At 37.1% G+C, this 26,831-nt stretch overlaps 6 protein-coding genes across 10 annotated transcripts; 4 read left to right on the top strand and 2 right to left on the bottom strand.

The window, feature by feature from the left end:
* The first annotated feature begins 864 nt into the window (after positions 1-864).
* On the top strand, positions 865-2,941 carry LOC126595677 (probable carboxylesterase 11). The gene is made up of 2 exons (XM_050261986.1): positions 865-1,674; positions 2,244-2,941. The coding sequence occupies exons 1-2, from the start codon at positions 992-994 to the stop codon at positions 2,782-2,784; spliced, it is 1,224 nt and encodes a 407-aa protein (XP_050117943.1). The 5' UTR covers positions 865-991; the 3' UTR covers positions 2,785-2,941.
* Positions 2,942-3,029: 88 nt separating this feature from the next.
* Positions 3,030-5,445, top strand: LOC126595676 (GRAS family protein RAD1-like). 2 transcript variants are annotated; one of them, XM_050261985.1, is made up of 3 exons: positions 3,030-3,133; positions 3,341-3,654; positions 3,737-5,445. In XM_050261985.1, exon 3 carries the CDS (start codon positions 3,885-3,887, stop codon positions 5,430-5,432), a length of 1,548 nt encoding a protein of 515 aa, XP_050117942.1. In that variant the 5' UTR covers positions 3,030-3,133; positions 3,341-3,654; positions 3,737-3,884; the 3' UTR covers positions 5,433-5,445. The 2 variants fall into 2 exon arrangements, with proteins under 2 accessions (XP_050117942.1, XP_050117941.1); XM_050261984.1 differs by having other exon boundaries at positions 3,341-3,706; positions 3,777-5,445.
* A 1,236-nt stretch (positions 5,446-6,681) lies between these two features.
* On the top strand, positions 6,682-8,740 carry LOC126597034 (protein HHL1, chloroplastic). Of its 2 annotated transcripts, none has more exons than XM_050263789.1 (6): positions 6,682-7,102; positions 7,187-7,324; positions 7,833-7,919; positions 8,045-8,092; positions 8,308-8,450; positions 8,641-8,740. In XM_050263789.1, exons 1-6 carry the CDS (start codon positions 6,821-6,823, stop codon positions 8,651-8,653), a joined length of 711 nt encoding a protein of 236 aa, XP_050119746.1. In that variant the 5' UTR covers positions 6,682-6,820; the 3' UTR covers positions 8,654-8,740. The 2 variants fall into 2 exon arrangements, with proteins under 2 accessions (XP_050119746.1, XP_050119745.1); XM_050263788.1 differs by having other exon boundaries at positions 8,533-8,740.
* A 1,551-nt stretch (positions 8,741-10,291) lies between these two features.
* Positions 10,292-11,502, bottom strand: LOC126597035 (small heat shock protein, chloroplastic-like). The gene is made up of 2 exons (XM_050263790.1): positions 11,074-11,502; positions 10,292-10,847 (listed from the first exon to the last, which is right to left on the bottom strand). The coding sequence occupies exons 1-2, from the start codon at positions 11,318-11,320 to the stop codon at positions 10,372-10,374; spliced, it is 723 nt and encodes a 240-aa protein (XP_050119747.1). The 5' UTR covers positions 11,321-11,502; the 3' UTR covers positions 10,292-10,371.
* A 2,422-nt stretch (positions 11,503-13,924) lies between these two features.
* On the top strand, positions 13,925-17,938 carry LOC126597709 (protein WVD2-like 7). The gene is made up of 9 exons (XM_050264520.1): positions 13,925-14,310; positions 14,946-15,518; positions 15,606-15,989; positions 16,081-16,139; positions 16,270-16,341; positions 16,581-16,677; positions 16,791-16,868; positions 17,092-17,202; positions 17,403-17,938. The coding sequence occupies exons 1-9, from the start codon at positions 14,242-14,244 to the stop codon at positions 17,604-17,606; spliced, it is 1,647 nt and encodes a 548-aa protein (XP_050120477.1). The 5' UTR covers positions 13,925-14,241; the 3' UTR covers positions 17,607-17,938.
* Positions 17,939-18,106: 168 nt separating this feature from the next.
* Positions 18,107-21,883, bottom strand: LOC126597708 (two-component response regulator ARR11). 3 transcript variants are annotated; one of them, XM_050264517.1, is made up of 5 exons: positions 21,573-21,883; positions 20,546-20,698; positions 20,061-20,447; positions 19,835-19,911; positions 18,107-19,421 (listed from the first exon to the last, which is right to left on the bottom strand). In XM_050264517.1, exons 1-5 carry the CDS (start codon positions 21,697-21,699, stop codon positions 18,321-18,323), a joined length of 1,845 nt encoding a protein of 614 aa, XP_050120474.1. In that variant the 5' UTR covers positions 21,700-21,883; the 3' UTR covers positions 18,107-18,320. The 3 variants fall into 3 exon arrangements, with proteins under 3 accessions (XP_050120474.1, XP_050120475.1, XP_050120476.1); XM_050264518.1 differs by having other exon boundaries at positions 19,835-19,908; XM_050264519.1 differs by lacking the exon at positions 21,573-21,883 and having other exon boundaries at positions 20,577-20,700.
* Positions 21,884-26,831: the final 4,948 nt, after the last annotated feature.

The raw sequence follows: 26,831 nt of genomic DNA, 5'->3' as shown, positions 1-26,831 counted from the left end.
GCCAATCCAAGCCAGCCAATACCCAAATCTCAATCCAAGCCAATCCAAACCAACCCACAAAATATACTATTAAATTTCTCAATCAATAAATTGTTGACTCTTATCAAAGACACAATAAACAACAAAGTTGCTGGTAAGGTTTGAATATTTCCTATTTCTTTAAATAAACCCGATAATAATTTGATTCGATCCAAATTTGACTCTCACAGATATCAATTAACAAGTTAAATTCAATAATTTGACTACATGCCAACCAGGTTGGCTCAGTTAGTAAGGTCTCCGCTTTGTGTGTCATCCCACCAAGGTCTGAGTTTTGCTGTTAACAGTCTTCGTTGGTGCATGATTTATAAATTCCTACGTAAATTTAGCTGACAGTTAGGTGTTACGCGTTAGTTCTCTCAGCTCGAGGTTATGAGTATGTCTTGACGCTAATGATGAGAATAACCAATCTCCCTTAAACTTCCGTAAAAAAAATATAAAAAAAATCTAATATTCAAATTTGTATTCAATAATCTGATTAATAAACAAAATGATTATGAAGGCTGATCTAATCCAAATCTGGTCCGTTTACAATTCTAATCTTGTATTTTGGGTCATTTACTACAATTGTGGAAATAAGTTGTGCCTTTGCATTATGACGTGGATTTGAACCCCTTCCCAATCTAACATCTAACCACTAATGCTATCGTCTTATAAAAATTTAATAAATTAAAAAAATAATATAAAAAAACTAACGTTTGTCGACAAACGTGTTCTAACGGCACCTCATCCGAACTTGCATGGATGGCGCTCAATTTCAAACTCGAAGCTTCTACTCTGCCGCCTTATTCCAACACGTCTCTACGTCTGCCATTTTGAATTGAATTGAATCGAATGGAAACTGAAGATTTCTTCATTTTGGTAAATAAAATTGAAGATTTAATACCGAAACCAGGAGATTTCTGTGTTTTGATTTTCTCTTGTGAATTTAATTTCTCTGTAAACCAAAAAAATGCCACCCCTAAGTTTGAAGCTGCACAGCTTGTTCTTCAAGTACCATCTCAGACACCAATTACACAACCTAACCCAATCAGCGCAACTCCAAAACACAGACCCGAAATTTGGCATCACTTCCCGCCCCGAAGAGCCCGTCGTTCCCGCCAACCCCACTTTCCAAAACGGCGTCGCCACCAAAAACATCCACATCGACCCCAACTCCTCCCTCTCCCTCCGCATCTTCTTACCTGACACCGTCCTCCCCCTCAAAGCACCAAATCCCACGTCTCGTGTCGGCGCCCTGTTGTCTCCCTCCCCTGCCTGCTCTAACTCCGACGATGGTGTCGTGTACAGGGGATATTCTCCCGATCAGTTAGTGGGGAGGCGACACCGGAAGGTTCCGATATTTTTGCAGTTTCACGGAGGTGGGTTTGTGAGCGGGAGCAACGACACGTCGTGGAACGACGCGTTCTGCAGGAGGATGGCGAAGCTGTGTGACGCGATCGTGGTGGCGGTGGGGTATAGGCTGGCGCCGGAGAGTCCGTACCCAGCGGCGTTTGAGGACGGGGTTACGGTGTTGAAGTGGGTAGCAAAGCAGGCCAACTTGGCCTTGGTTCAAAAGGGACGGAGTCGTATCTTTGACAGCTTTGGGTCTTCGATGGTTGAGCCATGGTTGGCTGCTCATGGAGATCCATCTAGGTACTTACTGCCTATCAGCCATATCCGGATTGTTTAATTAGTATAATTAGTGTTGGTATATCATATATGCACAATGGACCCTGTACAAAACTTTCATTGAAATAGATAAATTATGGTTTAGTGCTCCTTTATTATTGTTTAGTATATTCTATTTTTTATTATTAAGTTGATGGATGGATAAAATTGGAACAATCACAGAAGGTTCGCAAAAGTTTATGCAGTTCACTCAACAAAATTCAAATCGTGGGGTATTTAGATCGTATACATAGAACTAGTGACACTAAAATAACAATGCGATTTATATAGATTAGGGTTTAATGTCTTTTATTATTTAGTTAATTTATGTTTATGCTTTTTAATTAAAATTTGTAACATGTTCTATTTGTGCATAGTTTTTGTGTGTATATTCTTGGATTTTGAACTAACCAGTTGGGTTCCCAAAATTTAAAGTACATGGATTTGCTTAATGATTAGTGTTTTGATTATGTTCAGCCCTTTTTAGTTTGTACACCTTTTGTTTAAATTCAGTAACTAATGAACATTAACATGTTATTTTCTTATCAGAACAGATGTGTACTTCTTGGAGTGAGCTGTGGAGCTAACTTGGCAGACTATGTCGCTCGGAAGGCTGTGGAGGCAGGCGACCTCTTGGACCCGATAAGGGTGGTAGCACAAGTACTAATGTACCCCTTTTTCATTGGAAGCACTCCCACCAGGTCTGAGATTAAGCTAGCAAACTCCTACTTATTCGACAAGGCTACGTGTATGCTAGCATGGAAGCTATTTCTAACAGAGGAAGAGTTTGATTTAGACCATCCCGCCGGCAACCCCCTCATGCCTGCAGGGAGAGGGCCACCCTTAAAGACCATGCCTCCGACACTTACAGTTGTGGCGCAGCATGATTGGATGCACGATCGTGGCATTGCTTACTCTGAAGAATTGAGGAAGGCTAATGTGGATGCACCTCTTTTAGATTACAAGGATACTGTGCACGAGTTTGCTACTCTTGATGTGCTCCTTGAGACGCCCCAGGCCAAGGCTTGTGCAGAGGATATCACTATATGGGTCAAGAAGTATATATCACTCAGAGGCCATGAGTTTTCTTATTGATTGTGAATATGTGATAAGTTCCGAAGTTGTTCAAATTGAAGCACATATGAACATGCATTTGAACAGCTTCGGGACAACGAAAGTGAACATTTTTGTGTACAAAATCATGTCACTCCAATTTTTTTTACATAGTATACATCAGATTAGTTTTGAGATATCTGATCCTTATTGAGCTGTGCATTGCACCCTGCAAACATATTTTGTTTTGTTCTTTTGGAGTTGTTGGCCGCAGTCCATTTAGTTCCAAGATTGTCTCCATACCGGTGGTATATCCTATACATGTTCTCTTGCTCTTATGCATTTTAGAGCCTGGATAAATTAATTGTCCATGACAGCATCACCTACGCAGGTCGGCTATTAGCTTAATTGATTAACAGAATTTACCCCTGCTAAAGCGCTAACTATTCCAGGCCATATAAAAGGTCGTACCCAGTGCACAAGGCTCCCGCTTTACGCAGGGTCTGGGAGAGGTGAATGTCGGCTAGCCTTACCCCCATTTATGGAGAGGCTGCTCCCAAGTATTCCAGGCCATATGTATTATTTTAAACCATGTCAGGATCCGGTGGACTTAGTAAAAGGAAGAGGCGAAAAGAATAAGTTTTATAACCGGAAGTAGCATTGGAGAATTCTGTATTTGGGGAAAATTACAGTCACATATGGATAAACCTCCTAAGCTGTGGGCATAGACAAGATAGAAAGCTCCCAAATCTTGGGGAGATCCTTGAAAATGATGGCAATAATGTTTGTTCCTTAATAAGTGATTGGTCTATGCATACGTTGCCCTATGCCTGCTGGAATTTGTAAAGCCTGTTTTATTTGTTTTGATACAATCGATAATCGGGGAGAAAGGAGTCGAACTTGGGACATCAGGTGCAAGACTCAATACCTTTTAGTTTACCATTTAAGTTACAAATCTCTTGCAGTAAGACTATTAATTTTTACTCTTTTGTAGACTCATTTTAAATTCTTGGTAACATTGTAATCGTCGTCAGTACAAGAAGGTAGCTTCAACCTACACATCACATATATCACACATTGTATATATATCCCCGCAAGGAGACTCGATTGGTCAAGCTTCTAATACATTAGAAAGCTACACGATGGCATCCGATCTCTATGTGCAACCTGAGTTTTGTGGTGAGATTACATCTAATGAGGTGATTGGCTTTGATCTCAATCTGTCATCCATGTCATGCCTTCCCTACCCTTCTCTTTCGGCTTTGGAGGACGATTCGGCAAACTGGGTGATTCCATTCGTTGACAAAACAAGAAATCATAAGAGGCTAAAACAGGAACATGATGCCAATTATGGATTCAAAGTGGGTACTAATTACTATAGTTTTTACACTGGCAGTGACAGCAATATGTGTACTAGTGGCTTCACTAGCTTGCCCACAATCCGATTCCGTGAGCACATATCCGCACACAAGCGGAGATATTTGGCAGCAGAGGCCATGGAAGAAGCCTTTGCAACCTTAATGAGAGACAAAGAAGATGAATCCGAGGAAGGAGGAGGAAGTGAAGATGAAATGAAACTAGTCCAACAACTTATCGCTTGTGCCGAAGCTGTGGCTTGTCGTGACAAAGCTCATGCCTCAGCATTGCTTTTTGAGCTGAGAGCTAATGCCCAGGCCTTCGGGACATCATTCCAGCGAGTATCTTCCTGCTTTGTCCAAGGCCTTGCCGACCGCCTTGCTCTAGTTCAACCACTAGGGGCGGGAGGAGTAATAGACCTGAACGTGAAATCAAAGCCTTTTTCAGCAGAGAAGGACGAGGCTTTACACCTTGTTTATGAAATCTGCCCACAGATCCAATTTGGTCATTTCCTAGCGAATGCATCAATATTGGAAGCCTTTGAGGGAGGAAGCTCAGTCCATGTCATAGACTTAGGCATGACCCTAGGCCTCCAGCACGGGTACCAATGGCGCGACTTAATAGACCGTCTGGCAAACCGTCCAGGACAACCCTTGCACCGCCTTCGCATTACAGGAGTTGGTAGCTCTTCCGAACGCCTTCAAGCAATCGGCGACGATCTCAAGCTGCATGCTCAAAGCATGAAAATAAATTTGGACTTTTCAGAAGTGGAGAGCAACTTGGAGAACCTTAAGCCCCAAGATTTCCATTTGGTTGATGGGGAGATTTTGATCATCAATAGCATTCTTCAACTTCATTGCTTGGTGAAAGAGAGCAGAGGGACATTGAACTCAGCTTTACAAACACTTCACGAGCTGTCACCAAAGCTTATGGTCTTGGTTGAGCAGGACACAAGCCACAACGGGCCTTTCTTTCTAGGGAGGTTCATGGAGGCACTGCATAACTACTCCGCCATCTTTGACTCCTTAGACGCAATGCTGCCCAAGTACGACACGAGGAGGGTGAAAATGGAGCAGTTTTATTTTGGGGAGGAGATTAAGAACATCGTAAGCTGCGAGGGACCAGCCAGGGTGGAGAGACACGAAAGGGTTGATCAATGGCGCCGTAGGATGAGGCGTGCGGGGTTCCAACCGGCGCCTTTGAGGACGATGGCACAGGCAGTGAAATGGCTAGAAACTAATGCTTGTGAGGGTTACACGGTTGTTGAAGACAAGGGTTGCTTGGTTCTTGGATGGAAATCAAAACCTATCATTGCAACTTCTTGCTGGAAATGATGTTATCTGTTCCAACAAAACCTTGCCTAACAACAGAAGAATAACCTTTTTGAAATTTATCATGTTACTGTCAGATTCTCTAAATACTTGTTGTGGAATTAATCATGTCTATTTTACAGCAAAAAGTTCTTTTTTCTTTCAAAGTAAGAGTGATTTTTTTTTTTTTTAATTTTTGGAAAAGGGGGCTAATTCTAAATTTCTAATAGCCTAAACATAACTATTCATCACCGTGTAACATTACGGTCTAATAAAGCAACGCTATGTGATAAAAAATTTATTACAAAACTTCATTTTAATCCTTGGTAAAGATGATTTTTAGATTAAAAACATGAGTAAGATCAAAATCTAATTTTAGGCTCTAGATGCATTAATAACCTAATTTATTAATTACGTTTTGATTTTTTAATTATTTATCTTGTTCTTCCTAATTTTAATGTATTAATTTTATTTCATTATAATTTTCATTCTCATTTTATTTATCGTAATATATTTTGTTGTAAACATTTAGATAAACTAATTTTTGTTATACAATAAATTTCGATGTAGTTTGTCTTCTTTATTTAGGTATATTAAATTCATTATAATACATTTTGGTGCATACATTTATGTACATACATTTCGATACAAACATTTAGGTACATTCAATATAATACATTTCGGTGCATACATTTCAGTACACACATTTAGGTATATTAATTTAATATAATACATTTCGGTGCATATATTTTAGTACATACATTTCGGTACTAACATTTAAATACATTAGTTCAATATAATACATTTCGGTACTAACATTTAAGTACATTAATTGAGTCTTTCAAGTTTGAAGAATGTTAAATAAAATTAATAAATTAAAAAAAAAACTTTTTTTGGTCAAAAGTTTAAATTAAAATTTGTTTATTAATAAATTTATATAAAATGCACATTGATTATTTTGAACTAAAGATACATTAAGGAACTATAATTAATATGTAATCTATTTTAAATTTAACTTTCTTGAATGATAAAAGTTAAAAAACATAATATTATATTATTGAACATAAACACCATGTACCAAAGAAGTCATTTATTATAAGTGTGAGATGAATGTTTGAGGCTATGACGCAAACACATGTATTCAATGGACCATCGTGGCAAAATAAACGGCCAACAATACATAGCCATCAGCAGCTCCATCGTGATCTGCCACGTGTATGGCTGGCGAGTAACAGTTCCCATTCCAAGCTGCTCTCTGGTCTCTCTAGACCTCACCAAAAATTCCATTCCCTCGGACAAAATAACGACGTGTGGATAAGAGTCCCTCCTCGGATAGTCCCAACGCCGACGGCTTCCTTTTCTCGCTCACACACACTGAGAAATCCAGGACTCTGCAAAAACCCAAGTGAAAAATGGAGGTGGGTTTGTCTCTAAACGCAGCGGTTCGGCTTCCATTGTCGAGCTCGAGGACCCACGAAGATGGTCTGGTCAGGCACTCATTGGTTTCCACAAAGACGACGACCCAGAAAGCGGCTGAGCAAAGGCAGGTCCGCCGCGCGCTGGTGGTTGAATCAAAGGGCAAAAGGGGAATGATGGCCCGCCAGTTTCAACCCAAGAGGCCTCCGCCTCCTGCCATGCCCAAGATTGAAGACGACGGCAACCCTCGCTTCGTCGTCTTTATCCGAATGGCCAATGTTTGTTCTCTCTCCCCCCCCCCTGTCTCCCCCTGGCTCTCTCTCCTCTGTTTCTTTTAATTCACATGTTTGTTGCTTGGACAGGTTTACCTATGGTACCCACTTAGTGTGATATCAGGTGGTACAACGGCTAAAATCATGATTGCCGCAAAAGATAACTTTCTGGGGAAATATATATACAAAGATACACTTGCTAGAAATCTTGCTGCAGTTATTTACAGAGTGAGTTTTGTTCTTTGTTATTGAATTAGTTGCATATAATTTGTTACTTGCTCAATCAAAATTTACATTGTCCATGCTTGTTGCGGCTTATTAAACAAGCTGTTTTTGTGTTCATGTCAAGAGAGTCCAACATTTCTGTGTCCATACAGATTACAGACAAGCTCGGATGCTTCTCTGTAATCTGTATAGACACAGAAATGTTAATTAATTGCGGTTTAGGTATATGTTTATTAATCGAGGGTTAGGGACATGTTGATTAATCCTTGTGGTGGAGATGGTCCAACATTGTTGATTAATTGCGGGTTAGGGACATGATCTGCTTTTTTAGTAACCAAATGCGAATTGTATGGTGGTTAAACATTTTTCGAGCAGCTTTATTCTCTCGTTGCTTGATGTTCTGCTTTTACGTTTAGTAACCAAATGCGTTTTGTATGGTGATTAAACATTTTTCGCAAGTGGCTTCATATTCTCAATTGTATAAATTCTTGTTTCGTTTTTATTTCAACAGGATGAGAAGGAAATACAGAAGACAGCATTTAAGCAGTACCGAGTTTTGCGGTCAGCTACTGATTTTAGATATGGCTACAAAATTGTCGTAATGCTCTTATAACCTCTACATTAAGTAAAAGCTCATTTGTAGATGATTTTATTCTTTTCTCACCACCACTAAAATGCTTAAAACTGTTCAGTGCCTAAGTCTGTTCTGTGGCAATCGTGTAGGAAAACGGTAATATGAGAGCAGCACTTTCTACCTCGGATGTAATTGAGGTAATTCGCCTACTCCATCGTCTTTGTCATGAGATTATAAGGTATTACCGTATTAGACATTCAGTCGGCACAAGCTTCATGGCCTGAACTAGAGGGCTTCGTTTCTTCTGATAGGAAATTTGGTGGTATCTATACATACACTACAGTTGAAATCAAATCTTCTTGTTTGATTACCTTTTGCTTTAATATCGTTTGCTTCTGAACTCAATTTTCAGCTACCAACAAAAGACAAGCTCAAAACGACATTTGACAAGGTGAAGGATTTTTTTGGGGATGCAAAGGAATCGTTTGGCAAGCTGACGACGCTAAACTTATCCGAGTCTCAAGAATCAGAAGGAAAAACCGAAGAACAGGGAAAGTGAGTCATATGCACACGATACATTTGATAAGTTTTTGGTTTCTCAACTGTAGTTGTCGAAAGGCTTTCTTGTTATTGTCAGGCAACATTCGAACCTAAGGCTTCCCGCATCAGTCCCATTCCCTCTCACGTAGCGAAAACAACGATTACCTATCACTTTACATGCCTAATTAATGGTTCCTTCCAACAGGGTAAAGAGCTGACACAGGGTTTTGGTCATAGATCTCTCTGTCAATTAAACAGAATTATGTCTTTGCCAGTATAAATTTATTTAGCCTATTCCACACTTATATCTCGTATTCATAAGTAAAAGTACTCGCAACAAGTTGGTTCTTTGGAAATTCGCGCTTATACACGTAAAAGTACCTAATTGCGGGCTAAAACGCATATTAAGATGCAAGTGGTAGATTGCTAGTGTCTTCCTATTTAATTTACTTTGAGTTCAAACTCTCCATTTTCCTTAATGTAGTTTAGTACATAGTATTGTTTGTAATAAAAGAGCACTTAAATGTTCAAATGATCCTTGTGTTTTAGCCTTCCGACCAACATAGTCCCTGTGTTTTCAATTCTGTCAATTTAAACCCTGTGTTTAACTCGGTTAGTCAATGTGCTCCTTTTTCCATCCAATTACCAACGTTACAAACATGTTTCAAATTGATAAAAATAAAAAATAAAAATAAAAATAAATAATAAAATTAAGAAAATCAAAGCAACCACCATGGATAGCCCCATAACCAACCATCCTATCTCTCTCTGAAAAAATTTGACCCCCACGGTCTCCGACCTGCCATCCAATTCTGCGTCATTTCTCTAACGATACATCGACGTTTGTTGCTCTCCACTCCCATGCACCAGTGTTAATCCCATACGACCCTAATATGAGTCATCTCCGCGTCCACCACCTTCGTAGCATCGATCTACACCCCTTCTCCTCCTGTGGATCTCCCTCCCCCACTGCACGTTCGTGGTTGGAGATGTTGCCTTGAGTTTTTAATCTGAACTTTTGTTTTACTTTATTTTTTAGTTTTACATTGAGTTTTCATATTCCTTAAATAAATAGGCTTTTTAATAATTTAAAATGAAATATTTAACAGTAAATTAACGAAATTGATCAAATTGGGTAACGGTTTAAAACATAAGGACTAAATCAACCAGATTGAAAACACGAGGACTAAATTAATCAAACATGTAAACACAAGGATTATTTTGACATTTTAGCCTACAAAAAAATTAAAAAAAAATTTTAAATTTTCAAACTTGAGCTTTTGCTTGTTATAAAACATTGTCAATTTTGAAACTTATGATGATGATGATGATGATCTTCTTTCCTCACATCAAGTACTGTAACAACCTCCTCTGGCATCGGGACAAGTGGACAACAGTTTTTTCATGACCTAGCGGTGAAAGGATAGGTGAAACCATTTCTAAAGGTTCTCCCTTTTAGGTCAATTTCTTTGCTTTGCTGCTCTTATAATTTCCGAATATTGATGATTTTTTAAGTACATACGATTTCTCCAGTTGCATCTAGTTTTATTATGTAGAATTAGTTTTCTGGATTTTAATTTAGTTTCAGATTCCATGGTTGTAAAATGAACAAAACGCGTCGCAGAACTTCAGAGTCTTCCAATACAGTCGTCTAGTCTGCTTGTTGGTACTGATTTCACAAAGAGCAGTGAGTGGACAGGTTCAGTCTTGTCTTAGTTCTAAGAAATTCTTCGGTCACATGACATCATTTGAAGGAATGCAATATGCTTAGGCTTTGTTTCCGTCTTTGTTTCAGGTTCAAGAAGTTCGAGGTCATTTAACTGGAAAAGCATGCACCATATTGGAAATACTCAAAATCCCTATGAACAAGTGATCTCAATTACCGGAAAGTCATGGAAGCCTTTGAACAACGAAAAGAAAGAGGCCATGACATCACTCAACAAACGTTGATGTCCAAAATCTTGGAAGTCATGGACGCCTTTGGAATGGTAATGTACAAGACCCCATCTTTAACCTCAGCCTTAATCTTCTCAAACTGAATATTCTCCGGCAACGCTATTCTACTGCTGTACCTCCCATAGCTCTTGGCTGACCACTCCTCCCCGTTTTCTTCCACCACCGCCCCATTTTCCGTCTTCTTGACCGCCTTCTCGGCCTTCACAACCAGCATTTTCTCCTCCACCCACACCTTGACGTCCTCTTTTGTCATCCCGGGCATGTCGAATCTCACCTTGTAAGCATCCTCACCTTCTTTGATCTCCCACGGCGCCCTTCCCCTGCTGTACCCGCCCGTCTCGCTCGGGACTGGCGTCCTGTACCCGCCGGAGTAGGCAAACGGGTCGTCCATCAGACCCTCCATCGTCTCCATCATCTGCTGCACCGTCTTGGCCGTTGGAAACCGGTCCCACAACCCTGCCAAATTTCAATTTTGTTTCTTAAACTATTCAATTCTAGGACATGTTTGAGACCGTGTTTCTGAAAGAGTAAAAGGGTCACCAAAAAGAATTTGACTCAAGTTCCCTGACAGACACTTTCAACGCGTTTCCAATGAAAACACTACTAGCAGAAGCGCTTACGAACAACCAAAGCAGTCCTAAAGCTTCAAAGTTAAAACTTTTTAGTGGGAATTCGAACTTACCGATGGGCGGCGCTGGGGCAGCTCTCTTTCTAGGCTGGGCCTGCTGTTGTTGGAGCTTGGTGGCCCTCTGCATGTGGTCAAGGTTGTCTCTTGCATCGCCTGCCATGGCCTTAAGGCTGTTCTTACTAATGTGGCTAAAACATCCGCCACCATTAATTTGTTTTGAGAAAACAGGGTATCGCACATTTCTGGTTTTCACAGATGACAGTGGGAAAAAGGGGCTGACATTGGATACGGCCTGAGCCATTTTGGTACTCTCAAATGTTGGGTTTCGTTTATTGGTCAGTATATTAATGGAGTTGTGGGGATCTATTTGGTAGGTAAGAAATCTAGATAAGAAAGTGAAGTGATTGAAATAAAACTTGAGGAGAGCATCCAGGTTTTCCAATATTTAAAGGAAAGTGTAGACATTTCTGGAACAAGATGGAAGGAGGAAGACACATTCAGAAGCTGACCGTTCTGGAGAAGTCCAGAAATGTTCCTGGATAAGGAAAAATCTGAGAGAGACTCGGTGGCGAATAAAAAACGGCATCGTTTGGAAAATTGGCATTTTGGCATTTACTGGTTTACATTTTTAAACTTACAGTACTCGTGGAATCTCGTCTAATCAAAATGAGAGGAATTGAATTGATAATGAATTAGATTAAAGAGGAATTGAAATAGGGTGGAGTCATAATCAGATTTCTATTGAAATTGTTTACTAAAATTTCTTGAAATCGGAGTAGAAATCATATTTATTTATATAAGTTTTTTACTTAAATACATGAATCGGAGTGAAAACTAATGTAATTACTAAATTATTCATATTCCAAGTATATAGTTTTTTATATTTTTTATAAATTTTTTTTTTTTAAAAAAAAACTTTGAGAAAAATGCTTTACAAAGAATTTGTACAATTTATCATTTTTTTTTTTAAATGTCAAAAAGATATTTGTGTAGTTGATATTAAAAAAACCAATTGAGAGCCCTCCTTGCTCGCTTCTCCATCCCTCAATTATTTTTCTTTCTCCTGAAAGCCCAAATTGCACCCCATCGCCCAATTCTTTTCGGCCAGCCCAACTCTTTTCAGTCTCCCATTCTTCTTCTTGCTTCCTTATGATTCTTCTTCTTGTTCTCTTCTGATTCTTCTTCCCCATCCGCCAATTGTTTTTTCTTTCTCGTGAAGACCACACCGCATCCCATTCTGCAATTCTTTTCAGCTTCTACATCTCTTTTCTCCATCTTCTTCTTCTTCTTTCCCTCTGATTTTCTTCTCCTTTGATATTGGTCACTGCCCGTGCCCGCAGAGACAAAGAAGCAGAGAAAGAGGTGGAAGGGAGACGAGGTAAGGGTATTTTGGGTAGAAAAAAGAGATTCCAGATAGAGACTTTCTCCCGGAATTCAAATCCCATCTATTGTTCGAGAGATTGATGCCGGGTATGTTGGGAGTCTGATTCCCCATATTAGATGGGTCCCACATGCATTTCATTCCCTCAAGTGTTGGTAAACACTTGAATAACCTGGGAGGAGTGCAATTCACATGGATAAGGATTGTCTGCCGTCCCATGCCCTTCTGTTTGTGTGGTCACGATTAAACCACGTCAACATTTTATATTACTATTCATTTTTGTCTTATTATTTTTATAAAAAAACAATATAAAATATTGACGTGACTTAACTGTGACCACACAAAACAGGAGGCACAAGAGAGTACCGAAAGTGGGAGTGCAAACAATCATTGTCCTTCCTATTGTCCCACTCCCCTTAGTAAACGCACCATAAGATAAATGACTTGTCGTAATGAATAGAAGCAAGCTTTGCATGCCAAAGGAAAGGAAGAGACTAAAATCTAGGGTGGTGCTATCAACACATTTATTTTACTTCTCATATACTTTTTGTTAATTTTTGGTATTGATCTTCTTCTTCAATTCGTTCAATTCGACGGTTAAAAAAACGTGTGTGGGAAGTAAAAATGAATGTGTAAATTCCACTCTAAAAGAAAAGTGTTAAACAATTTCCCAACAAAAATTCTATATCATTTATATTTTTAACTGGATCCCATTGTTGATCACATTGTCAAATACTGCTTGAGTACACGTAACTATGTAAGTCTCACGCATATCAATGGATACATCTCTATTTTGAGAAGTGATTAGTAAATGTGATACAAATAATATTATCATTTTAAACCAACATTTACATGAAAGTATGAACATATATACTTGCATCCATTGCATGGGAAAGGTCTTCCCCTTGCGATTAGCGTGGTTTCATTGCACAAATTTTATAATCATAATCGTTCATTTTTGTAATCATTATTTAAAGTCATATTTACAACAACAAACAATCAATCAAACCACAAAACATTTAGTTATCTCTACGTAACAAAATAATGAACCGTTTACATGGTACCAAAATTTTCAATTTTTTCAGTACATGTAAATGATCAAACAATATATAGTTTGATTTGCAGTCTGTTACAGTAAAGTGCCATTTTACTCATTAGTTCGATTCATTTTTGGTACGACTCCAGTACTATCTACGATTGAAGAAAAAGATGCAAACTTTATCCACATTAGTTAATAACTTAAAGTGTTAAATTCTCTAAATAATTGAAATTTTAGTAAGTGTTTGCGAAAATAAAATAAAAGGGTCGACGCAACATGCAGAGGAGCCATGGCTCAAACTTTCTGCAAACAAAGGATCCGTGGCTCAAACTCTCTCCATCATTAACAAAAAGAGGAACTTTTATTTGGTCAATCAACAAAAAAGGAAATAGACGTTGGAAATAAAGTTTTAATTTTCCAATTAATGGGTCCCATATCACACTCCAGTATATGAACGTTGAGGCCCTTGATCCATTTTAACGAATAAATAATAAATAAATTTCCAAGAATTAAAAAAAAAAAAGGAGAGACATCTCCATCTCCATCTCCATCTCCATCTAAGAAAATCATCAAGGAAACTAGAAACCCAAGCTTTAAAGGCAAACAAAACCCCACGCTCCCCTTCTCTCTCTCTAAAAAAGCTTATTTTTCTGCACATTTTTTGGGGGTAAAAATTGTATAACCAAACATGGAATGGACCCAATAAGGCGCCTTTCTTGAATTGCAATTCACAATTCAAATTTCTAGCCATATAAACGACCCCAATTGGAAGGATTTTCCCAGAGAAAGCAAGAACACTGAAATGGGTGAATCGGCCTGCCTGATGAGCTCATTATCCGACCCTTCTGAGTGTTCCCCTGAAGTCAAAGAGGTCAGTCGTCCTTCTGCAGATTTTCCCATTTCTTTGACTCTTGAAGTTTTTCGATTCATGGGTTTTTCTTGTTTTCTCGAAAGCTTTAATGGGTCTTGATCCGATTGGCTTGTTTTAATCGCATAGTGGTTTGTTTGGCTGCTGAGAAATAGTGGGAAAATGAGAACTTTGGTTAATGTGGTGTGGATTAAGATGGTTTTGTTAGAGCTATTCCTTTTGTTATTGTTAGGGGATAAAGTGCGCGTAGTGTTGTAGTAGGCGGTTTTCCAATGGATGTCTTCTGTTCTTGGTTCGTTTGGTTTGTTCCTAATCTTGCGTTATTATAGTGAGAGAGAGGAGAGGGAGTGAGAGAGAGGGGAGAGAGAGAGAGAGAGAGAGAGAGAGAGAGAGAGAGAGAGACTTTTAACCAGTTTCGTTTTCATGTTAAAGTTCTTTAGCTTGTGCATCACATTCTTTTGGGATTACATTAACGCAGTGAGCTTATTCATGGTGGTTTAAATGATATGGGTATCTCTCTAGTTTCTTGTTGGAATTATTGAATTTTGTGTTTGGATGGACTTGTATGATTTGGTTACATTTTTACGAGTCGGATTTTGGAATTCACTGAGGAAATTGTGATGTGCTTTGCATTGCAGGGTGACCCCCTTCACTGCCTAGGAGAATCAATCTCCTTCGGTAGGTATATGTCAGAACCTCTTGCTTGGGAGAAATGGTCAGCATTTTCCCACAATCGATACTTAGAAGAAGTCGAGAAGTTCTCCAAGCCCGGCTCTGTTGCTCTGAAGAAGGCTTATTTTGAAGCTCATTACAAGAAAAAAGCTGCCGAGAAAGCAGCAGCCTTGCTTGAGGTGACAAATGCTGATGCCTGTAATGTTACAGCATCATCGGTAACTGTGTACGGAAATTGTGAGAGCTCCTCCATGGACATAGAACCGGCAAATGCAGGGAGCCAGATGGTTGTTGATAAAGAACAGGAAAATGTTGCTCCATATTCTGAGGTAGAAGTATACTCAGCTGATGTGAATAGCCATAATCAAAATGTTGAAGGGAATCAATTGGATATCACCAAGGTGGACGGATCAGAAGCGGTGATTGAAGAAAGTGTTAATTTGGAAAATCCTATTCACGTTGAAATATCAAACCAGTTTAAAAATGGCAAAGACCAAAATGAGATTGTTGCCACCCTAGAAGAGAAGATGCCAAATACGGTAAATTGTTGGGCTTTGTCCTGTTTTAAGTAAGTTGCAATTGCTTGACCAACTTTTCTCACCACACTAACTGTTGTCATCTCACAGATCCTCCTGGAAGCTTCCGGTGAGGAGAATCTTGCTTCAATGAGCAAGAAAAGATTGATGAACTCTTCCCCAAGGTTATCCACTAAAGGTAGAGCACCCAAGGTGCCACCGTCTCCTGCCAAACAAGCAATTCGTGTGCAAACCATAAACGGGAAAAATGCCACTCAAATGGGTAAGAAGGTTTCATCAGACTTAGTTGACAAGAGCAGTTTGACTGCAAAATCTCTCCACATGTCAATGCACTTCACTTCTCATGTGGGCGAAAATGAAACCAGTAAAAGAACTTCACCAGTTGTTGAGAAGACCAGAAATTCGAGAAGTAATATGACTAAACTTAATATCTCCATAAATGATCCGGCTTCTCATCGACGAACTGCTATTAGGGTACGAATTCTTACCATTTAATCTTATTATTTATTCTTCATTCATATGATTTGTGTCTAATGTGACACCTAGTTTTATTTGCCAACTTCAGGCATCTGTTGGCGGGGTATTAATGCAGTCTTCAGTAGACCCATGGTCCAAAGATAGAAGGTATTCTGCTTTCTTCTCATATGTTCGCTAATGTCTCAGAGTCTCAGTCCATTACATACTCCCTTACGATTTGTGCTATTTATCATGCATTGAGTACTTTAACTTATGCGATCGATTATATTGCTTCTAGGGCAAAAACATTACTGAATAAGTCAGTAGCTGGACCAATTGGAGAAGGGAAATGGATATCCTCCTCAAAAGAGTAAGGACTTTGCTACTGACATGGCTATATGTTTTATTTATTTTCATTTTATTTTTCAGGAACTAATAACTCTTTTTCTGTTATTTTTTTTAATTACTTAACAAACTCTATGAACTTGTATTCGTATAATGTTCTAGATTATTGGACTAAAATGGTTATTGGACTAGATTTAAAAGGAACTACCAATGCTTTCATAACTTATGGCTATGGATTATTCTAAATAACTGATTGTTTGGTAGCCAATCTTCTACTGCAAACGGAAGTAAACCACGACCCCCTATTGTATCATGTCCTTTTAGATTGAAGAGTGAAGAAAGAGCAGAAAAGCGTAAAGAGGCAAGACTCGATCGATTATTATATTTTTAGTTCCTTCCTTATCGTACCATGGTTCATTAAGTATTTGTGGGTTTCTTTGCTAAGAGAAATTTCTCTTTCTTTTCCTGCACCAGTTCTATCAGAGGCTGGAAGAGAAGAAAATTGCCAAGGAGGCTGAACATAAGCTGTTGCAACTGAGATCTAATAAAAGGGTTAGTTTCTTATGAAAAATCTTGGTATTTTTTACAAAATAACTTTCCTTTGATCTTATGCATTTAGATAAGGGGTTTCTTCTCATTCGAGTTTTGCTATCAGAGCAAGTCGCATAAAACATGTGTGACAGGGCAATGCGAGTTGAATCCTGTAATATTCTGTACCCGTGTATCATTATCAAACATTTATAAGTATACTTAAAAGAAAGAAAATGTTATGCAGGAAAAAGCAGTGGGTGATGTTAATAAACTGCACCAGAGCACTGCCTTAAAAGCGAAACTAAACCAAGTTCTCTCCTCGGGACCACAATTGCCAAGTAATCACTTGAACAAGGTACACACATTTTCTTCCGAACTTTGTATATGTATTAGAGCATGCACTGAATGCTTTCAGTAGTCTTGTCTTTGGAAAGTTTCTACTGCAATTTTAGTTTCTGAGGCAATGAAGACTGCTACTCTCCCCTCGGAACATTTTCCATTTTATCCCTCTAAATGTTTTCTTTTTTATGAATGGTGGACATAAATGTCTTGCAGATTCCTCCGTCACAGTCTCGGTCACCCAAACTTGGGAGGCACTCTACCGTCAGCAAAATTCTGGACTCAAGCTCTCGACCTTTTGTCAATTCTCACAGCTCCAAGTGTGTCACACAAAAATACAATTTGAGCACAAATCGAATGGTGCCTTCTCTTTCAAAAAAGAATGCTCACGAGAATTCTCCTCCCAATATCCAGAGTTGAGGGTGTCTAGCTTAGGGATATGCATGGAGATTGATTGACTCAGCCGGTTGACACCCTCTGATCGAAAAGAAAAAGAAAAGTCCGGTTACCACCCAGAAGGGCCACAACTACTCTCTGTAATACAAAATATGGGGAAAGAAAATTAACATGCGAGGATAGTATGGTTTTCTTTCGGGGAACGGGGGCATTTTGTTGAGGTCTTTCTGTTAGAAGTGAAATTTTGTAGGGTTTATCTTTCATTTCTACGGTGCTTCTTTTGTTCTTTTGGGTGACTGCAAATAGATCAATATACAAAAGTTAGGAATGATTACATATTTTGGTTGCTCCATGTACACAGCTTCTTCTTTCTTCTCCTTTTCGAATTATTTCTCGATATTTTTTCCATTTTGTTCATTAAATTTCTCGTTTCATAACTTGCGGGGAGAGAACGATGAGTTTTATGCAGAGGTACAGACTTAACAAAAAACCATTCTGGCATGGATTCTCCACATGCGTATAGATACAAGAAATCTAGTGCACATCTCATCAAATTTAAAGAAGAATGCTTATTATGCTATGGTTTTCCATCACTCGTGATACACATTTCGACATTCAAATCCAAACCGGTCAGAGATATAACAGATATTCAACTTATACTGGCTTATCAAAACGGAAATAGCAACGGATCATTCTTCGTTGAAGTTGCGCAAAAGAACAGTGCCGCGCAGGGGCAGTTCATGATATGAATAGACCTTGACCTATGACAGAATATTCTGATGGCTCACATGGATAATCAAATCTCAATGCATCATACAAGTGAGCGGGAACTTCAGAAACAAGTGCAGGATCATTGTACTCCGGGAACTCTATATTTTGAAGTCTGAGATTCATGCCATAGCAATCACCTTGATACCAACAAATTTGAAAGCCGTCATCCAAAGAAGCAAAAGGTGATGCACTTTCCACGATTAGGTTCCTTTGGGCGGATTCCAAATCAGTAATGCAGTTCAAGTTGAAGCCCTGGTACTCCATGTTTGCTGTACTAGTGGAAACGGCCTCAGAAACTTGATGGTTTACCACACAGCTCTTGATTTGATCAGGAAAGGAGTCTGCCGTGCTTATTGTTGGACTTACATGGCTACCCTGAATATTTATGTACTCAGAATATGAAGGCTTACTCTTAGCAGGGCCAGTTACAACTTCCTCCGCGATAGAAGGTCTTGAACTACTGGAAGGAATTGATTGTACTCGATCAACTTGGAAATGGCTGTGTGGACCGGGCAGTGGTGGCTTGTTGAATCCACTATTTAACTGAATAAGTGCCTTCTGCTTTTTATTCAATTGAATTTCATTCCTAGAATACTTTGTTGGAATAGAGGATTCAAATTCTGTGAAGTTTACTTCAGATTCCACCGATGCAAGTGAATGACTGGGACGCACCTGCGGAGTCCTAATCTTCTGAGAATCAGGAACATTGCCAATCAAACCCTTTTTGGTTTCCGCATAAGAATTATTGAAGTCCATCTGTGGACTCCTGGTCTTCTGAGAATCAGGAATATTTCCGTTCGAACCTTTCTTAGGTTCTGCCACAGGCTCTGAAACAATCCCTTCTATGTCACTCTCGTGGCTCTTCGTACCCACTCTCTGGGAAACTAAGCTATTGCCAGAAACTTTGAAGCTGCCATGTGCAACATCACTTTGTTGAATGCTGATCGAGTTCTGAAGGCCAAAACTTCCGTGAGCATCTTTTGAGGAATAATCGGAATGCTTCATCCCCCCACAAGAAGATTTAAGTTCATTCTCTTTTTGCAGCCTACTCAAGTAGAGCCGGTACTTCTGCACATGAACTTTTTCGGTGAGAATACTCATGCCATGTAACCATATTATCTATTACACTTTAGCTTTTATTAGCCATTTTGTTACAGGAGAGACTATGAGTTCAATTACTTCAGTGATAAGCATTATGAACTATAATTCCTCGTACATGTGTCAGTAAATTTGACAAATCCGACTGAGATCAAGGAAATGGGAGCAATTTATGTTGTCACTATACTTGTGTGTGTGTATACATATTATATACATATATGCATATAATATATATATATATATATATATATCATACATTATTGCGTAAGGAAATTATCGATTGCCAGGTATGTTACCGTAATGAAAGTATTGCGGTGTACAAATCCCACTACATAAAAGTTTCCGATGTTATCAGGAAAAGTACTTAAAGGTGAGGTATTTACCTGCAAGTGGCTAGCGACATTTTCTCTTGTCAACCAAGGCACGTTCATCAGGTCAAGTATTTTCTTCGGACCAACTTCTGCCAAACAGACATTACACATCATCGCTCTGTAGAAACATAATAAAGTTGGTGGCGATATTATTGAAAAGGAACACAAAATGTATTCAGACTAATAGTTCATGATGCTGATCCAAAAACCTAGCTTCATAAGCAAGAAATTTACATACTGTCAAATCCAATCTGATGTACTGCTTTTACAAATTTCTGATGAAGATCTACAGACCAAACAACTCTAGCCTTTTTTGTAGATGATAAATCAGCAAAGTCTTTGTCATCGTATTTGTTATCGACATCCTTTCTTTTTCTCGATGAAGTGAGGTCATCTGCGCTAAGAAAGTAGCCCTCATCATACTGATCTGATCCACTTCTTATAAGCTGAATACCCTCGAAGCTTTCATGACTCTCAATGTCTCTTATCTCATGTATCTTCTTTCTAAAGACATGCTGCCATATATTGCGCAGTTCTTTCATTCTTATCGGCTTAAGAAGATAATCACATGCTCCATGTTGAACTCCTTTCATAACCCTACTCGTTTCTCCATCAACAGACATCACTGCACAGGTAAAACGGATATGATATGTCAGAATTAAGTGGTGACAGACGCTTTTCTTTTGAAGACAAAGCTTTATTGGTCAACGGCAGAGTACTGACTAATAACTGGAAGATCCATCTCAAGTCCTACATGCTCAAGAAGTCTAAAACCATCCATGTCAGGCATGTTCACATCACTGATAACAATGTCATATCCATCTTTCTTTTGGCGAAGCAAGTGCAAAGCATCTCTTGCCAAACCACATGTAGTCACTGAAACACAGACAAAAAAGGGAGGGAAAAAACTTCAGAAATAATGAAAATTAATGGATGCTGTTATCATTCGATAGCTGATTATATTATCAGACTGGCCAAAGCATCGTGTCTGACAGTCGGACAAAAATAAAATCCTGTAAGACAAACGGATTTCCTTTTCTACATGAATAATGGAAGACTTCTATACTTGTTTAGATCATATACAAGTAATCATACATGAGAATATCCCCCAACATAACCAAAGTAACTACTTCAGTTCCCCATATGAAGTACCACGAAAATTTATTGAGCAAGGATCATAAATAGACTAAAAATGGTCTTTGATTAGTGTAGTTGAAACAAACATCAAAAAGAAAAGGAAATAATTCTATAAGTACACTACCAGAGGCACCAAAGAATACTCCAGTTATCTGAAATCAATCACCTTTACGTGTTTATATTCGATACAGAATAAAGTATTTGCCATTTGATTAAACTAACTAATTAACGGAAACACATTATCATTATCCTCCTGCATAGCAGCCTGTAAAGACAATCAAATACTCTATCTCAAGTAAACCCTGATCATTCTGCTTATCCGTTTACTTAAATCGAAAAATCGATAACTAAACTGCTGCTTCTGGGAAGATTAAAAATCCTTGCTTTCAACAAACACAGTGGTTAAATTACCAAATATGATCAAAATTCCACTAATAAGTAAGAACCACCAAAATTAACCCACAACTCAAAAAATCCATCTCCAAAAACACCAAAACATTCAGGAAAACTATAAATTTCCAGAAAATAGAGAAGGAAAAAACAACAAAGTTGGAACTTTAAAGAGTGATCGAAACAGAGGAACAGTGAGAAAACTGAGATAGCGTGAAATAACCTTCGTAGGAGCACTTCTTGAGCATCTTTTCTAAGATCTTAAGCCAAGTGGGATCGTCGTCGACGACGAGGACCCGGAGGCCAGCAGGAAAAGTATCGTTTCGGGGAGAAGAGAAGCTACTCTCCATTGGGAAAAAGTTAAAGGAAGGAGGAAGAGTTAAGATTGAAGTGGGAGGGGTAGCGTGGGGACTTACAGCTCGAATGAGATTATATAGCTTCAGAGTGTCTCCAAAATTTTAAAAAATGGCTTCTTTGGATTTTTTGACGAGAGGGAACCAACGAATCTTTGGCGCCGGATAACTTAACGGTCAGGGTGGTTCACGTTAGTTTCTCTCACTTTTTTGGATTAGGAAAGTTGATACAAGTTAGAGTAAATATCATATTTTTGTAGCATATTTTTATAGGAAAACTAATGAAAAGGGTTTGAAAACTTTTGAGTTTTAATGATAAGGACAAAATAAAGGGTAAAGTGAATAGTACCATGATTGACTTTTTAGTGTAAAAATGTGGTTTTTCGTTAAAGTGAACAGTACCGGGTACTTTTCGTTAAAGTTCCCTATTTTTATAGCATGTGGCATTTGATGTGGACAGCTACATCATTTGAATTAATCAGATTTTTAAATTTAGTTCATTATTTAATAAACTAATAATTAAGAAAAACTAGTTAATTAAATGATAATTGTGGTATACGAGGAGTCTTTCTCTTTCTTTTCATTGGGTTTTGCAAATTTTTCAAATGATGTGGCTATTCACATCAAATGCCACCTAAAGTGATATAGAAATGTGGTATAAAAACATGGTATGAATAGCATTACTCTATAATTTACAATTTTTTAACCCAATATTAAGAATACTCGAATTTATTAAAATAAGTCTAATTCTTTAAGTTTAGGCCTTATTTTATTGGGAACTTTAACAAAAATCTTTCGGTATTATTCATTTTAACGAAAAATCACATTTTTACCCTAAAAAGATAATCCTGGTACTATTCATTTTATCCTTTATTTTGTCCTTATCATTAAAACTCAAAGTTTTCAAGTCTTTTTCATTAGTTTTCCTTATTTTATTGTCAATAATTATCTCTTTAATGATTACATTTTATTAGACAAATTAAATTTTTTTTCTAATTATCTCTTTAATTATTTCTTCTTCTTTTTTTCATGTTATTTTTGTTTTTCCTACTACTCTAAAATTTTATAATCAACTTATACCATAAGTTAATTGTATGCATCTACCTATATGACAATTCTTTTTTATAATCAACCAATCACATATTAATTTGTCTTGCTTGTAAGTATACTATGTTTTTGTACATTTTAGTAAGGTTTCATATCTCAGTTATATGTATAATATACATTCGTATATTTGTTATTGGAGCTATGGTCGTATGTTCTGTGGATGGATTTGTATTACTATATTAGTTTTTTGTTAAAAGATATTAAGCAGATTTATTGAAATTAGAATATTTTAATTTATCTCTAATATTTTTACAAAATATAATATGAGTATAAAAAAAAATAGAGAAAAGATAATAATGGACTTAACCTAATTGATTTTTTGGATCCAGATCTAAATGTCCCAAAAATAGAGATGGCAACGGTTCAAATTTGGGGACAGAAATATTATATCCATCCCCATAACCACGAAAACTAATTATATTCATAACCACAAATTAACCATCGGGTATTATCCATAACCATACTCATTGGGTAACGGATTTTCCATCGGTTAACGGTTATATTCATCTTTGTCAATAAAAAAATATATTCATTCAATTGATGCATGATATTTTATTAAATATTAATTTTATCATTAAATATTTGATGTATAAATTGATTTAATGAATAGATGTTGTGAAGCATAAAAATTAAAGCTAAACATTGATAATGTTGGTTTGATCTTTGATATCTCCCATAAGTGTCATTGAATTCTCATAGATTTGGATTCATATTAAAACTTTTGAACTTTTCTACAAAATGCACATCACGCAATGCAATTTTTGTATTCTCAAGGTAATGGATTCGGTGAATAATAAATATATATATATATATTTATTTATTTATTTTTTAATACTTTAGTATTATATATAATATATATTATTCGGTTCGGATTTGGGATTGATACAGTTTGGGGACCACTATAACCATATCCAAAACCATAACCGAATAATAATCACGGTTTTTCCCCATACCCAAATTTTCATACCCAAATCCAATTCATTCGGACGGTTATCCACGATTATCGAGTTTAATGGTTAGAATTGCCATCCCAACCCAAAAATATATAGAGAGAGAAAAATGAGCAAATAGAATGAGTTGCAAATAATAATAATAATAATAATAATAATAATCAAAACAATTGGAGGACATTAGCGTATATTAAAAAAGCATGAGTCTTCCTGACCACCGGAAATGGTGGATAACCGTGGCTTGGCAGCAATTGTTCCCCTTTTCTAAAAACAAAAAAAAAACAAAAAAGCGTGTATTAAAGGAAGTTAAGGACCACTAGGTCGTGGTTTATATGGTATGTATTATATTTAAATGTCTCATACTAAATAAAATCAGTTACATGCATTTAATTAACAATAAAAATTGAGGAATATCAAGGAAGTACTCAATAGTAGTTTATATATTGTCTAATTTCTGCTTAGTGTTTCCCAATAGAACGTGTGACAAAGTTTGAATCAAAATAAAATCGGAGGGCACTAGGCACGAAAATTTGGTTCATCAACCATCTATTGTCAGTTATGATTCTGTATATAGCTGAAACATAAACAAGTTTCACCATTTGTATCCAAAAAGAATATGGGAAAGTGAGAAAAGTATGGTAACTTCGAAAAATTGGGGGTAGAATCTTAGGTTTACCAGATAAAAGAAGTAGAATCTGAAGGTGGGCATGGTGGTGTATGCTTTGTGAAAAAATGCTTGAATGAACAAGGGCATCTTGTAAAGGACACATAGGTAGCTTAATGCATCAATTTCAAAGGGACACAAAGCATGGGTAACTTCTACAATATCACATTATAGTTCAATGCAACGTCAAATGCACGAGTGAGATTTAAATAAACAAATCTTAATTCTTTATTAATTTTATTTATCCCATAAATATTTCAATAATTTATAGTAACCAAGTATTGTAACTACACATCAAAGTATAATTCTACTATATTTGGTTTAGAGAATTGGAGTAATGGTCCTGAATTTTGGCACAACTGGAGCTTTGGTCCCTAAACTAAAATATGTGAGTATTGGTCCCTGAACTTGTTATAATGTAGAGCAATGGTCATTTTCGTTAACTCTGTTAGAACTTCCATCCAAAATAAAGGGTTTAAATGGGCAAAAATGGAAGGAAATTATAACGGAGTAAGCCAAATGATAATTGTTTCACATTATTACAAGCTCAATGATCAATACTTGTGAAGTTTTAGTTCAGAGAAACTCTAATTGAATTAAAATCAATGAAAATCACAAAGTATTATAGTCACACGTCAAAAATAATTTAACTAGATTTTTTTATGTGCAAGGACTCCCTTTTACTAGTCACCTAAGATCCTTTACAATATTGCATTTTGTGTCAAGACTCAAAGCCGAAAGGCAAGACAAGAAAAGGCAAAGCCTCCCTTTTTGTTGTGCAAAAAATATATTATTTATCCTTGTACACTTGAGAGGAAGGTGATCGAACAAATTGGAGTTCATGTTTTTAATTTTTTGGTAAAAAATATTTGAAGTTGATGCATGTTGGATAAAGAAAACAAGGGTTTGAGGGCACGTGGAATGCATTTGAGAGACAAAGATGAAAAGTTGTTTGAAGGATATTTTGTAGTGGTTGGACAAAAAGCCAAGACCATCTGAACTTGAAGACAACTGAAATCCTTTTGGTACCAAACTCACAGTATTTGACCTTTTAATTCTTCCAACCAGTGTTTGTAAAGCATGCATGTTCTTGACACCCGTCTGGTTACACATTATCCAAATCCTTTCGATGAAAGTGGAAGCATTTGGAAAACTCCTTTTGTTAATTGAATTGTTTAATGTCATTGCTCAGCAAATAATTCATATAATTAAAGTACCTTTAAGTACTTAGGGTAAAGTTTCACTTAATATTTTAGGAAAATGCATGAATGGGCAGATTGTGAGATCCAAAAATCGGAAATATTTTTGCTCACCACCTTCAAGTGTTGGTAATACTTAATACTCTGTTTATAACCGTTGGATAGTTTAAATATTAAGATCTGTGTAGTGGACAGACATAAATCTCAAAATTTAAATTCATTCAATGATAATAAGTAGGTTGGTGAGCATTACTATCATTTGAGGGTGATGAACAAAAATACACCCAAAAAAATCAGTCTTGGTTAATTAGCATCGACTTTTGAGAAAAAACTTGAGTGTAGTAAAAAATATATCTCTATATTCATATCATATATTACCTAAGTTGCTATTTCACTTGTCACATGACTTGATCATGTAACAAATGAATAGAAACTTGAACATGTATCCCTAGTTACATGTAAGAATGTCCTGTAACCCTTTAATATACAGAGATTTTCATTGTGATTGGAACACGGGGCAATACACCACATCTCATTATACAATTAGAGGGGCATTTGAAAAAAACAAAAAAAAACAAAAAAACAAAAAAAAAAACTTTTCTCCAATTGAATAACGTAGCGTAACGCTCCATGTTTCAGTCATCTTGAAAAATCTCTTCTTTCACTAGTATTAAATAACTCATGATGCAATAAGATAAGGACAAAACATCCTTGTGTTGTTTACATTGACATTAGCAATCAGCTTACACAAGCAGTGTGTTTTGTCTCCATTTCATTAGTGCGTGGTTTTCACTCTTGGTTTTTTGTCAAGTTTTAAACATGAAATTAGAGAGATTCTAACCCACATTAAGTTTAACATCACAATTAAGGAACGTTCATGATGCTAATTAATCTCGAAGGAACATCTAACTTTAACAAAAGAATTAGTCCTTAATCTACTTTCTAATCACTCCAATAGCTAACAAGGCCACTAGATAGATGACATGCACTCAGTGACATAAGAGGATTCATGCTTAAAAAAGGTAATGGCAGAGTTTGCAGATTTTTTGAAATATTTAAGATTAAGACGGGCTAATCATTATCGTGAATTGAGGCCACGATGCCCCTAAGCAGAAAAATATTGAAGCCAGTATAGTGCCATTTGCTCCATATTGGTGCAAAATAAAGTGGCATCTTTTCTGAAACTCCATTTAATTTAAAAGATGGTTT

This window comes from Malus sylvestris, chromosome 13 (assembly GCF_916048215.2).
Source record: "Malus sylvestris chromosome 13, drMalSylv7.2, whole genome shotgun sequence".
Taxonomy (NCBI): domain Eukaryota; kingdom Viridiplantae; phylum Streptophyta; class Magnoliopsida; order Rosales; family Rosaceae; genus Malus; species Malus sylvestris.
This window is presented reverse-complemented; position numbering and strand designations above follow the sequence as displayed.